This window comes from Heloderma suspectum, chromosome 4, assembly GCF_057233095.1.
Source record: "Heloderma suspectum isolate Gila_16-S chromosome 4, 16-S_ref, whole genome shotgun sequence".
Classification (NCBI taxonomy): Eukaryota; Metazoa; Chordata; class Lepidosauria; order Squamata; family Helodermatidae; genus Heloderma; species Heloderma suspectum.
Window position 1 is genome coordinate 185,365,141 of NC_139461.1, and position 13,088 is coordinate 185,378,228.

At 38.9% G+C, this 13,088-nt stretch overlaps 1 protein-coding gene across 1 annotated transcript in view; it reads right to left on the bottom strand.

Annotated features, from left to right (window-relative positions):
* Nucleotides 1–1,311: 1,311 nt before the first annotated feature.
* The window catches only part of ASPM (assembly factor for spindle microtubules), a 33,855-nt gene continuing 22,078 nt past the window's right edge, over nucleotides 1,312–13,088 (bottom strand). Inside the window, exons 19-27 of the mRNA XM_084851493.1 lie at nucleotides 11,342–11,505; nucleotides 11,066–11,225; nucleotides 9,957–10,106; nucleotides 9,241–9,411; nucleotides 7,779–7,971; nucleotides 6,806–6,960; nucleotides 3,975–4,151; nucleotides 2,749–2,921; nucleotides 1,312–2,660 (exon numbers count right to left, since the gene is read on the bottom strand). Of these exons, the coding sequence (XP_084707619.1) occupies nucleotides 2,555–2,660; nucleotides 2,749–2,921; nucleotides 3,975–4,151; nucleotides 6,806–6,960; nucleotides 7,779–7,971; nucleotides 9,241–9,411; nucleotides 9,957–10,106; nucleotides 11,066–11,225; nucleotides 11,342–11,505 (1,449 nt within the window). The 3' untranslated portion in view covers nucleotides 1,312–2,554. The remainder of the gene's footprint in view (nucleotides 2,661–2,748; nucleotides 2,922–3,974; nucleotides 4,152–6,805; nucleotides 6,961–7,778; nucleotides 7,972–9,240; nucleotides 9,412–9,956; nucleotides 10,107–11,065; nucleotides 11,226–11,341; nucleotides 11,506–13,088) is intronic.

The following is a 13,088-nucleotide window of genomic DNA, read 5'->3' on the forward strand; positions in this document are numbered from 1 at the left end:
TCCTGAATACCATTCCTAGTTCATAAACACAATCAATGCAAATTTTAACTTCCATCCACCTTTGAGAATGCACTAAACAATTATAAAAATCCAGCTTTAAGAAACCCACAGCTGGAGAGTTCAGCAGACTAGTCCAAGTGTATGAAGAGTAGCTCTCCAATGTTTAGTTGATCAGTTAATTACAAACTTTTTATTTGATGAAATAAATAGCTGTTCCTTTTAATATTATTTTTTGTACCGGGAATTGTAAAAATCACAGGTGGCAGGAACCACACTATTGTGCATGAATAACTGCTCACTTTATTGAACACTTAACCAACCAGATTAAATACTGTGCCTTTTTCTTTCAGCTGTCATTTCTTCTGTGAGAGCATCCTTCTAACAAAGTAAGAAATTGGGATAATTACGCTTGCATAGGGCACATTTATCTGACACATGTCTGAACCTGATTCCGTGCCTGACAGTCCTTCTGTTAGGTTAGGGGTGAGTAACCTTTTTGCATGCACACATACAACATAGTCTCCTCCCACTCACTGTCTCCGTGTCTCTCTCTCTCTCTCACACACACACACGGTTTCCCCCTTCACTTCCACCCCATAATCTAAAGATACCACCCACCTACACACAGCTATTACGCTTTTCCCTAAGCTTAACAGCACCACTGGGAGAGGGTATCTTCATCATAGTCTTGCATGACATAGTCTTTCCTTTCTCTGTTCAGAGAGTGGGCTGATCTAGCCTATCTTACTCTATGGTTTCTCTCAAGAATAAGATTCTTGAGACAGAAGCCATGGAATATGGAGGACTAGAGCATCTTTTGCTGCTCTAATGTTTATTCATGGTTTCATATCCATAGTTTATTATGACATCTTATTCTTGACATAGAAGCCATGGAAAATGGAGGGCTAGATCAGCAAAAGGTACAGCATCCAGAAAAACGGGGCTGTTACAAGACCAGGAGGGGCAATAACTTTTCCTCTTGGTGGACCCCCTTTTATGTGGGTTCACAAGGAAAATAATTCCTTACAGGCTGCCACCAGTGAGGATGAACCTCCTGACACCCCCTAGTCTGTACAGCTGCTTGGGGACTTTTGAGTCCCATTGTCAAGGACCCCTCCCTTTAGCCCAGCTCTAGGGAAAAAGAAAAAATGAAAGGTACTTTTGGACTTTCCTTCCCAAAGCCCTGAAACAGAGAGTTTACCAAAACCTTTAAAAAATCTTAAAACACAAGCAGTAGCTTTGTAACCACGTGGTCTTTCACATGGGGAAGAGTTCAGTGAGAAGTCCCTTTTCAAAGAAATACAGCCAAGTGTCCAAATATGAAAAGGATTTTATTTAAAACAGAGAAACAAGGGGAAAAGAACAGGGAAGGCAACAATTGCACACATACACAACTCCAAATAAAAATTAAGAAGTCTAACTTATCTAGTCACATTACCTACTTGAGCATAATCTTGGGTTTTTAAGCATATGCAGAGTTTACTGCAGGGAGGATGGTCTGAGAGTGAGAGAGTATCTGGCTTCCAGTTAGATAGTATATAGGAAATTCTAGGACAGTTTTAATGGGGATCTCTGCTCAGTAAAAGCCAGCCCCTTAGCAGTGACTACTGTTTGGTCTGTCCAATAATATGAGAGCCTTCTGATATCACTGGTCTAGCCAGCAAATCAGAAAATCACATAGTGGCTGGACCCACCTTCTTAACGACTATAACTTGTGTCTCAAAAGCCCAAGGTGGTTGGAACCAGTCAGCCTATTCAAGAAAAAGTATTAAGGTTTTGTTCGCATTTTGGAGGAAAAGAAGTGGGGTAGGACTAAATAAAACCTGATATAGATCCACAGTGCGCCCCAGAGCATCTGGTCAGCTGGCACCTTGCTGGGCAACATAATGTCTACACTTGTTAAATACAACAGCTATAGATCCCAAATTCCCAAATAAACTAGACCAAACCAGTACAAGTCACATTAGCCAACAATGAATTCTTTTCCCCCTATTTTATTGTATAAAATGGCACTTACAAAAAAAACCCATGTACACAGTTAGTTCACTGCTGATAAATCATATCCAAGTAATATTGGAGTCTTTATTAATACAAAAAAAATCATCAAATGAGCTAAAAACACTTGTAATATAACATATCATAGCTGAAAGATACTAATAAACAAGGTTCAATATTAATAAAGTAGCTTTACATAATGGCCCAGTTTGCACATCACAACAACCTAGGTTTAAAAAAACAACAATTGTGCATTATTGTGAATGAGCGAGTGTGCTGATGCATGCTGCCCGATCACTCCCACTGAAAACAGGAGTGGCTAAATAACCCAGGGCACTCCATCCCTGGATTGCTTGTTATAATGTGCAAACCAGGAACTCTGCCTTGTCTTTCCCCTGACAAGCCAGAAAAAAATCCCAACAATAAAGTAGCACACTTGATCGTTTGGTTTCTGTGCTGTGCGAATAGGGCCAATAAGAGAATTGACACCGAAGATGTGAATTCTGTTTCTTTTTAAAACTGACATAATTGCAGATAATTACAGGAACATTATTATCCTTCAGTTGCAAGAAATTCCAAGTGTATCCATTACCATTTCAATGGCCTGCAGTGGATCAACAATCTCTTGTATATTATCTTTCCTTAAAACCCAATCTGGTCTCTGTCTGTGGGATGAAAATAAATGCTATAAAAAAAGAAAGCAGGACCTGCGGACATTTTTAAGCCAGAAGTTAACGGTTTAAGGCTTCTTACCTTGAAACTAGTCTTGTTTTTAGAGGAGTTACTGGGACAGAGCAATGGCCATTTTTGTATGCACCTAACTTCTGTTTGGCAAGTATTCTTTGGGCATCCATTTGATGTTTACGGGCTGTGAGTTTAAATAAGCTCTGAAGACGAGCAACTACTTGAGGACTGCTTCGGATCTCCTAAAAAGTAAGCCACAATTTTACTGTTAAAGAGTGTAATGATTTGTTCAATGATGCCTGAAAGCAGTTACATTTGAGGGAATTCTTTGGACTTATTCTTGCTGGACTATATCTTAGTTACACATCCCTAATATACCTCATCTCCACCTCAGTGTTTCTGTTACCTGTATAATTCACAGTATGAGAAAAACCTCCACCCCAGCCAAATACACTCGCAACCAGGTCCATCTCTTGGGTACAGTCTTTCTCCCAGATCTCCTCCTGTTGTATTTCTGGCTGCTTGGACAGTTTATCTATGTTTTTACTGCCCAGTTATATAACTTTCTTCTAGCAAGATCTTAGGGCAGCCTCCTGGCATAACACAGGTCCCTATTCCTCATCTTCACCAGCCATGTATGGTTATCCCACAGAGAAGGAATAGCTTAACATCTAGGCCTTAGCTATTCACTTTCCCCTCAGCTTTCTCTTAGTCCTTCTAAAACACCACACACCAATCAGCAGACCTTCTCCCTCCTTGTCTACCAACTGAGACTCCCAGCTGTCAACTCCTTAACTGTCTTTTCCCCACTGCTCCTTTCCACCTAGCTAGAATCCCCAGCCAATCAGAATTTAATTTACCTGATCCAGACACCATCCAACAATATTCAAAGTGGTTGTCTCTATTAACTATGGGTTAACTATGGGTTGTTAACCACAAACCCACGAAGAGAACCCATGGTTTGATGTTGGTTTGTGAATTCTGGGTTGTTTAAACTGTGGATTGTCATTATGTATGAACCCAGGCTACAGGAAGTGGCAGGCAAGAACAGGAAAAATACCAACCACTCTACATGTCACAGTACTACAGTGCCACAAATGCATTTGGGATACAGAGAGGGAGGAAGCGAAGGGGGCAAGAATCAAACCGAGGAACTGATCAAACAAACCAGCTAGGTTTGTATATTAACAGTTGCTGTATTAAATCTCTCCTGCTTATCCCTCACAGACCTGGTAGTTTGAAGGAGGAAGATGTAAGCCCAGGTGGAGGTGTAGAGAAGAAAGATGAAAGCTTACATAAGCTCTTCTTGAATCCTTTGAAAGAAGAGCAAATAGGCAGCATGTCTTGGTAAAAATGCTTCCACCTTTCTCTGAAATTTTGTCACCAGCTCTTTCTCTGTACATTTGAAGTAGGTCCAATAAAGTTTCTACAGAATTTTCCACTGTATAAACAGCTTGAGTAGTCCTTTCATACTTGAAGAGAAGAAAACAGTTCCATGTTAAGTGCAACCTAAAGAATCTCAACTTTGAGCAAGACTGTTCCACTGTACTTCAAACCATTAATAGATCTTTTAGAGTGGACATATAGATCCGGTTCAAACGATTAAACAACCCATGGTTAACCATGTATTTTTTGTGAGACATGGGAGTTGCCTGCTTTCGTTTGGCTAAACAACCCAGGAATGCTGCTGCTGGGTTGTTCTCTGTGATCTATGACCCAGAACTCTGGGTTGTTGAGGGAGAAAAAACCCACTTTTAACCCAAGAACACGCCATGGTTTCAAAGTCTGGGTTGCTTCTCCTGGGTTTATACATCAAAGAGCTCCTTGTTTGTTTAGCAAAGCAGAAGCAGGCGAGCAGTTGGGAGCCAGCATACTCGCTCCTCTGTGCACCGAAACAATCCATGGTTAACAAACCATGGGTTGTTCAATCATCTGAACCAGGTCATAGATGCCTATCACAGCCCAGTAACACCTTGTTCCATGAGCAGAAGGGAAAAAAGGCAAAATAGTGTGCCCACACTCCTTTTTTACTTTCCCTTTCTGTAGCCTTTTCTGCTTCCAAAAGATGGAAATCTTTTTTTCGCTGGCTGACTCCACCAAACCAGCCTTAAAACTATCTGGATCTCAGGTATGTACTTTAACAGAAAAAGGAGACCACATTTCAGTTTTTTAAAGAATTTACTGAAGAAAGCTGTTAATAGGAAGTTTCAAAATCTGAATGGATAGACACACACATCCATTCAGATTTTTAAACTTTAACAGAACTAAAGATAAGCATATCCAGCTAACCTAACTAAATTGTGTCCCTATTTTATCCAGGTCCCTTATCCAAGCAATATCTTATTGTCATAGGTCCAACGCTCTTAATCAGTTCACCAGTTCCAGCAGCTCTGACTCCAATTTCCTCTAGGCATTCTTTCCTCCCTCTCACCTTCTGTCTGCTCCTCTGCCTTTGGCTTATATCTTCTAAAATTACTTTGGTTCTTTTTCCTCTCCCCACAACTCCAGCCAATCAGGAGGGTAATTTCTTGTTCATTTTAGCATACTACGTTTCTATTTCCTAAGTTAAAATGCCCCCTCTCTTCCTCTGACCTTTGTTGAACTTTACAATCGCCTGCTCTTCTGAACACAATGACCATTATATTCTAACTAAATGACCTCTAAACTAATAATATTCTGGCAGAAACTAACACACATGCACGCACACACATTAAGCCTATAATATCCTAAAACAAAAATGGAAGACAATTCTGTTCTTTCACAATGCCAATGATTTGTACAATATAGATGCTTGGGTACAAATAAGCCTTGTCACTTTATTCTGTTTTGTCAACAGTAAGTATGAACAGCATAAGCAGAGTGCACTCAGAATGCTTGCAATTTTAGCAAACAGCTTAATTCTCAAAGGCAAATTCTCATCATTTTTAGCTGAGAGTTCCAGGATTTTGAATAAACAAAACATTAAAATGAAGTGCATGAAGATATCCTAGGATGATTTTTCACACTAACATATACATACTCTAAGTGCTGTGAATGAATTTAATTGTAGCCTAGAAGTTAAGAATATCCACACATATAAAGTGAATATATAATTTAAAGTGATGTCAATTTATGGAAAACAACTATAAAACACGGCAAGTTTACAATACTAAATCTCATTTTGGTATAGAACTGAACAGTTCTTGTATTCTTCCCAGTTCTTGTACTCTGCTGCTGCTGCTCCGCCGCCCCCCTGGAAAAAAAATTGCTAAAAATGCATTGTTCCATAAAATTGTTAACTTTTTCCCCTTTAACATTTAAACCAACAATATAAGGAAAGTGTAAATTAATTAACCATCATGTCTTAATGGATTATATCCAGTGGCGTCCTTCCGCCAGTACAATGGACATCAGTAGTGGATTGAATTCACCCTCCCACCAGCAGTCTCCCAGGAAGGGTTGGGGGACCTAGCAGAAGAGATTTGGAGAACATGCAGGGGGCTCAAGGGGAGAGAGGAAGGGGAAAGAAAATCGCCATTGCACCAGCAGAAGTCCACTTGCATGACATTGGATTTAGCCCAATATTTGCAAATACTCTGATAAAAAAATGTGAAGTAAAACTTTGAATAACATTTAAACCACATTAAGGCTGCAATGCTAGGGCTAACTTGTTTGGGAGATGGGGACTACCTTAGTGGGTTCTGAGTAAACGTTTTTATATTTGTGCTGTAATATGGTTTATTGATTTTTTTTCTAATCAAGTATTCACTTCAAGTACTTTGCCTACTGGAAAACCTGATATATTTATATAGCAAATAAACTTCTGTTAAATATGAGTCAAAGATGCCAAGTTAGATCCTAATCAATTTAGGACATTAGAAAAAAATTCTGAACACACACATCACTGGCACTTTTCACAACAGAAGTGACTTGACTCTTTCACACTAGGGGTGCATCCATATACATTCAAGTTGCCTTAGCAACAATGAAATATGTTGGCCTGGGCTTCAGTCAAAGACCAAGGATTTCCCCATTTCAATTTGTGTCATTTAGCTGAAAAGGATGGAAATGATCTCCTGTTTCGAGAAGCAGAGACATTATACAAACTTATGAAACTAGGTTTTCAACAAAACTTGAAAGTAAATACCTTTGACAAATTCAGCAGAACTTGGACCGAGTATCTGATAACATCCATGCAAGGGACACTACGATTGCAACTCCGTATCAGAGTAAAAATAGTGAATACTGCTTCACTCTGGGCCATACTTTCACAACAAACAGGAGATAGTCTAGTTACAACCTCTGTATAAAGAGAGAGGGGGGAGGGATTCAGAATAGCAATAGCTGACCCAAACATACTATCAGAAGGAAAGGTAGATTAAATAGCCAGTTCTCACTGATATCCAAACCCTATTCACTTGTAGGATACCTCACACAATTAGAATCCTGTGAGGGGGAGAACTTTGTCCCCATAGCCTCACACTAACAGCCTTCGATTGTTAGGGCTGAAGGTCTGCAGTGGGGGAACCTACTATATCCGAGTAGGTTCCTCATACAATTTAGAACCCAGGGTTTCTAAATTTTAGGCAATATTGTAATCTAGAAGATATGGAACTAAATTGTGCAGGGACCATACAAAAGTACAGCAGGCTCTCTGCTTCAGCCCTTCAGCTCCAATGCGTGGAGGATGTTGGGACCACAAAGAAGGGGGCAGGACCAGTCATCAGTGCATCCACGCTCCCCCCTCACATGATTCTAATTGCAGGACAAATAGAATAAGTGAACAGGCCCACCATTGGAGATAAAGCAGAAGACGACCAGATGTTGGGTTTTGTGTTCATCAGTGCTTGAAGTGGGGTGGGATGAGGTAGGATGCCATCCTGCTTCTTTTGAGATGGACATAATTGACTCTGGCCAAGCCATCCACATCTTTTCCCCTCCCCATTTGAACACCAGTGCTTTTGATAGCAAAAGACTAATTTGGTGATAAAAGTATTAATAATTTTTTCTTAATCTCTTTACTTCCGTCCCTTTTACTTTGAGTCCTTTGTACATGTAACAAAGTCTGGTAGTTTGTATATTGGTGTATCAGGAAATTTTTTAAACAAGGAATTACAAACCCAGGTCTTTTAAAGCTGCCAGAATGTAAGAAAAGTGTTTGTATTTGAGAAGGCGATCAATGGCAAGTGCAGTTCTGTTACACAGCTTCTTTTCTTCTTTGCTTTCTTTATTGGCAATCAACAAGCTATCTCGCAGAGCTCTAGTTGTTACAGTATCAGTCTTCTTCCTCCATGAATATCCTCTCCACAATGCCTTATGAGTGAGGGAGGGGAGAAAAAAGATTTATTAGAAAGCAAGAGAAGAGAAAGCCCCTTACATTCTGGAATGCAATGAAGTACAATTTTGTACCTCACAAAGTTAATTCTACACAGTTTTTCAACCAGTTCCAATCTAATGTTTTGTTGACTTTTGTACAATATTTTTAAGTTCTATTGTTTTATTGTTGGATTTTTTTTAAAAAATGGTTTTAGTTCAAAGTTGTTTTTAGATATATGCTGTCTGTATATATTGTCCATATGCTTTTAGGTAAATGGTTTTTACACTTTGTATACTGTATTTTAAAGTTTTAACTTTCGTAAACCACCCAGACAGCTTTGGCTATGGGGTGGTATATAAATGTAATAATAAATAATAATATTCAGTGACTTTGGAAGTAATTCAGTGAGAACAGGCAGACAAGAGAGACTTATGAAGTGGGTAATGGATGTAGTATTTCAAATGATGATCCTTGAGTGGTACGCTAGATTTTAGATGTCATTTACAGGATATTCCCCAGAAAGAAGTTAAGTTCTTTTTACATGTTCAATGACTACTTGGGGTGATGATCAGGTGACACTAAGGAAATCAGGAACAGGCCTGATACCCTTACTCTAAACGTCCATGCATTTTCCGAAGATTTCAGAGCTGACGTGTTGGCTTTATACATGACTGGAACCCAGCTTTTGCCGGGTCTACAATTTCATGGCAAGCACTACTTACGCATGGTTTAGTCTTTCCCCCTAAATTAGTATTGATTTTTCTCACCTGCTTTTATGCTCATTTTATCTCCTCCTTTTAGTGGTTTCTAGAGTGTTTATTTTAAGATTTTATATTTAATGCTAGTTGCCTTGAGGTTTTGACAATTAAGGCAAGATAAAAATTTAGAAATAAAAAAATAAGTATTCAGACCTTCAGATACAAAATGGGGAGAGCAAGAGGGATCATAATTCCACTCTCTTCAGTAAATGAGGTCTCTAAGTTAGTCCAAATGTGGAAGCCGACAATGGATTCTTCTACCCTATACTAAGTAGCAGTGGCTTTCCACGCTTTCAGGCAAGGGGTTATTTCCAGCACCACCTGGAGATGACGGGGATTGAGCCTATGACCTTTTACACTAAGAGCTTTACTACAGAGCTACGACCATTTCCCTTCATGCACCACAGCTCCATTTTTACCACTAACACACACAGGGGGAAACACAAAATGTTAAATATCATTTATGACTCAATAAAGTAGTATCATCTCTCTAGGCTGCTTATTTACCTGAAATTTAGTTATTCCATTGCTTATGGTCTTTTGGCTCAGGTTTTCCTGAACTCCATGTGCAGCTACATTTCTGCAACTCATCCATCTCCTCATGATTCTCTGTAATTTAATAACTTTCTCACGATATTGTAGGTATCTCCTCCTCTGCAGTTTTGCTCGATACCACCACTGTTTAAACAGACAGAGAAGAAAAAGGATTTTATCTTGATAAAGATACCTGAAGTTTTTAAAAGGATTTGAACTGATGGTCTAGATCAGGGGTTGGGAAACTTCAGGTTTGCAGGATCTACTTTGTTTTTTACTAGAACCCAAGATCCACCAACTGGAGGCTGGAATAAAAAACATACACTTAAAATTAAAGAATTTTGAACCCAGGGATTTGTTTTGAGTACCAGAATTGAATGAAGCTCATAATCCTTTCTACACAAAAATCCATTCATAGTTACCCCAAGATTTCTTTATTTCAGCACTACAATGGGGGGGGGGGGGGAGTAGACAATGTGAATCAGAAATCCTTGCCTATCTACTGCAAATCACCCAGTACATTCACATCTACTTTCTGCCCACCCCTGGTCTGGATGACTATTTTAAACTTCAAGACAAGCTTAAGCAACATGGACTACTACAAAGACTGAATATTTTTATGAACAAGACTAAATGCATTGAACAGAAAGGAGTGCCTAAAATTACATCTTTGATAAAAAAAACCTAACCTGAATGTACAGAACTGAAGACAGCCGCAAGTGTTCACGTTTCAAGTGAAGATGAATTCTGTAAGCCCTCTGAATTCTAGTGGCAGCAAGATGATGATATGCAACAGCTGTAAAATGAAGCAAACGATTCTGCTGTCTCTCTTGCAAAATCTAAAGAAAATAAAAATAAACTGAATTAGTACTCAAACCAGAGAGAAAGGCCAACTTTGCAGTGTCTATTTTTCAGATTCCAGTATATGAAAGTCAGCAAGATGTTGATACTCACTGATTCACCCATCTGTTTATCTATTCAAACATACTTCCTCAACCTATACTTTTTATCTTTAGCTAAAGTGTTGGTACTTGTACTCAGAATAGTAGACAACACCCTGAGCATCAAGGGTTTAGAATACAGGTGGGAAACATGTGACCCTCCAGATGTTGTTGGACTGCAACTCCCATCATCCTGAACCATTGGCTATGTGGCCTAGGGCTGACTGGAGTCCAACAAGAGCTGGAGGGCCACACATTCCCCACCAATGGCATAGACCATGAACCAACCCTCAAGCCATACAAATGAAGTCTGAGGAAAGAGGTGTAGAATAATCTACACTTGGATTTTAACTGGTTCAGAATTCAGCTGCTAGGATTCTGACTAGTTTACCTGGATGGACCCACATTACACAAATTCTAAAATAATTGTTATATTTCTAATTTCTATGGCTGTATTATATTGGTTTTATAACTTTATGTACATTGCCCTGAGATTGCCTTTTGTGACGAAAGGGTGGTATAGATTTTTTAAAAGTTAATAAAAAATAAAACCTCAGAATCTAGACTACAGATCATGATTAAATATTAAGAATGGGTAATAGTCCACACTTACTAGGCATTTCAGTGTTGGGATTTACAAATTTTGTTCTTCTCGAAAGAGTATCAAACATTCCAGTTCTATAAACCATCCTGAAAATAGCTATACTGAAGGTTGACACAACTATTTAAAAAATAATACATTTGACTGGACATTCTATTGTATATCTCAGGTCATATATACATTCAGCTGAACTTAATTACATCAGGTATCAATGCCCTTCATTTTCCCACTAAAAGTCAGTTTTATGGGTAGTTACCCTTTTAAACTGTTTTCTAGCACTGTATCCTCTATAAGCAGATTGAATTACTACTACAGCTGTTTTGATTGCCAGGAATTTTTGAAGAGCTATTTTTGCTGCCACAGTTGCTCTCCATTTCCTCTGAATTAGAATTGTAGAAGTTTTCATCCTCAAAAACCTACAGGAAAAACAAATATGAACACTGAATTCCTCCAATCTGAGCTTTCCACATTTATCCTCCCGCAAAACATATGAAGAATGGTTAATATTTAAAGTTCATGCTGCATGCATTACCATATCCTCTGTTGCTTAGCTCTTTGATAACTCTGAATTACACAGGTAGCTTTCTCAATGGCTCTGTATTCTTTCATTGTTCTGCATCTGATGAAACACGCTTGCGGAAACACGCTCAGATTCTTTGCTGCCAACTGCCTTACTTTATAGCCCCTAAAAAAAGCCTAATGGAGAAATGTATGCAAACATTACTATTGTTATAAAATTGCACTCATGTCTCTGGTTTTTTGGTCACAGAACAGTCCAGTATTTACAAATTGTTCATAGAGACCCAGTTTGCACGTAACTGCGGCAAATCATGGGTTAATTCCACAAGTGCATTCCATAGCCTTTTTGACTATTCAACCAGCAATTGGGGGTTGCTATGTGACATCCGAACCCAGACATTATAGGTTAATCATGGGTTAACAACCCACAGATAACATAAAATTAGTATTTATGTTATCTGTGGGTTGTTTAACCCACAATTAACTTAAAATATCTGGGTTGGGATGTCATGTATCAGGCCCGATCGGGGGCTGGATATTAAAAACGGCTGCAGAATGCGCCTGGCACATGCTTAATTAACCCACAATTTGCCATCATTACATGAGAACAACCTCAGAGTCCCAAGGTAAATGAATTCATTTTCTTTGTGTCATTGGCTACTGTGTATGTTGGGGTATTTCAAACATTGAAATTAGTCCAGTATCATTAGTACTTAAGTCTGCATATACATCAAGAACTCCTGATGCAGAAATTTACCACCACCCCAAATACTCTTAAACCCTAATACCAACTGTTAAACATTTTATAAAATGAAAATTGAAGGCCATGTGGACTATATTGCCCCTGAATCAAACCTGCCTAAAAATGCAGAAAAACATTAAATCCATACAAAGGTGGCATGGGGAGGGGAGCACTAATTTTCTTGTGCCTAACTCTCTACAGTTAGAGAGTTAACCTATTCAAAATATTTTTCTTGTACATAACTGGTCCTATAATAAAAACTGCTAATAGTAATGCGTAGACAGTTTCTATTTTAGATTCCATTCCACCATAAGCCAATGTAGAGAAATTTTTCTAGTGCAAAACAAATCAGCCAAATGGTGAGAGCAAGCATAAAAGGGCAAGTAAGCCCGAGTTCTAGTTAAGCAAAATTCTGAAGCTTAGCACCATTCATTGCAAGAGTTTTTCAGTTACCAGTGTTTTGCAAACATACAGCTCTGAGCCCTCATCCTAGAAAGTTAGCTGCTGGCAGATTCAATCTTAGCATCAACCTTCATTCCAGTTAAAAGGAATACTCATGTTCATCAATCAGAATTCCTTTCTATGACCTATTTAGAAGAAACGTAACAAACCAGGAAGACCAAAGAAATGCCTCCAACTTATACTTAATAATGAAGCAGCCATCCAAAGAAAGCCCCATGGCACTCCCAACCACCGCTGAAGGCCAAACAAGATCACTTGATCCTCCCCACATCCCCACCCCACCACCGTTGTAGGATTCTTGCTGGAATCATGACTAGAAATACTGTTTTCTTCCTCCAACAGCCCCAGCCTTTATTGATGTATAAAGAGACCTAACTACCATCTTTTGTGCCCTAGTGAAAGAAAGCAGAGTGGTAAATAATTTAGTTACCAGTAATGAACAAATATCTCAAACAATACCGAAGGAATTTGATTAGTAAAACAGCTGCAAACCAACCCCTCCTTGCTCTGTTCAAAGGCTAAAAAATGCCCTCTACCCCACCACCATTTTTGGCTT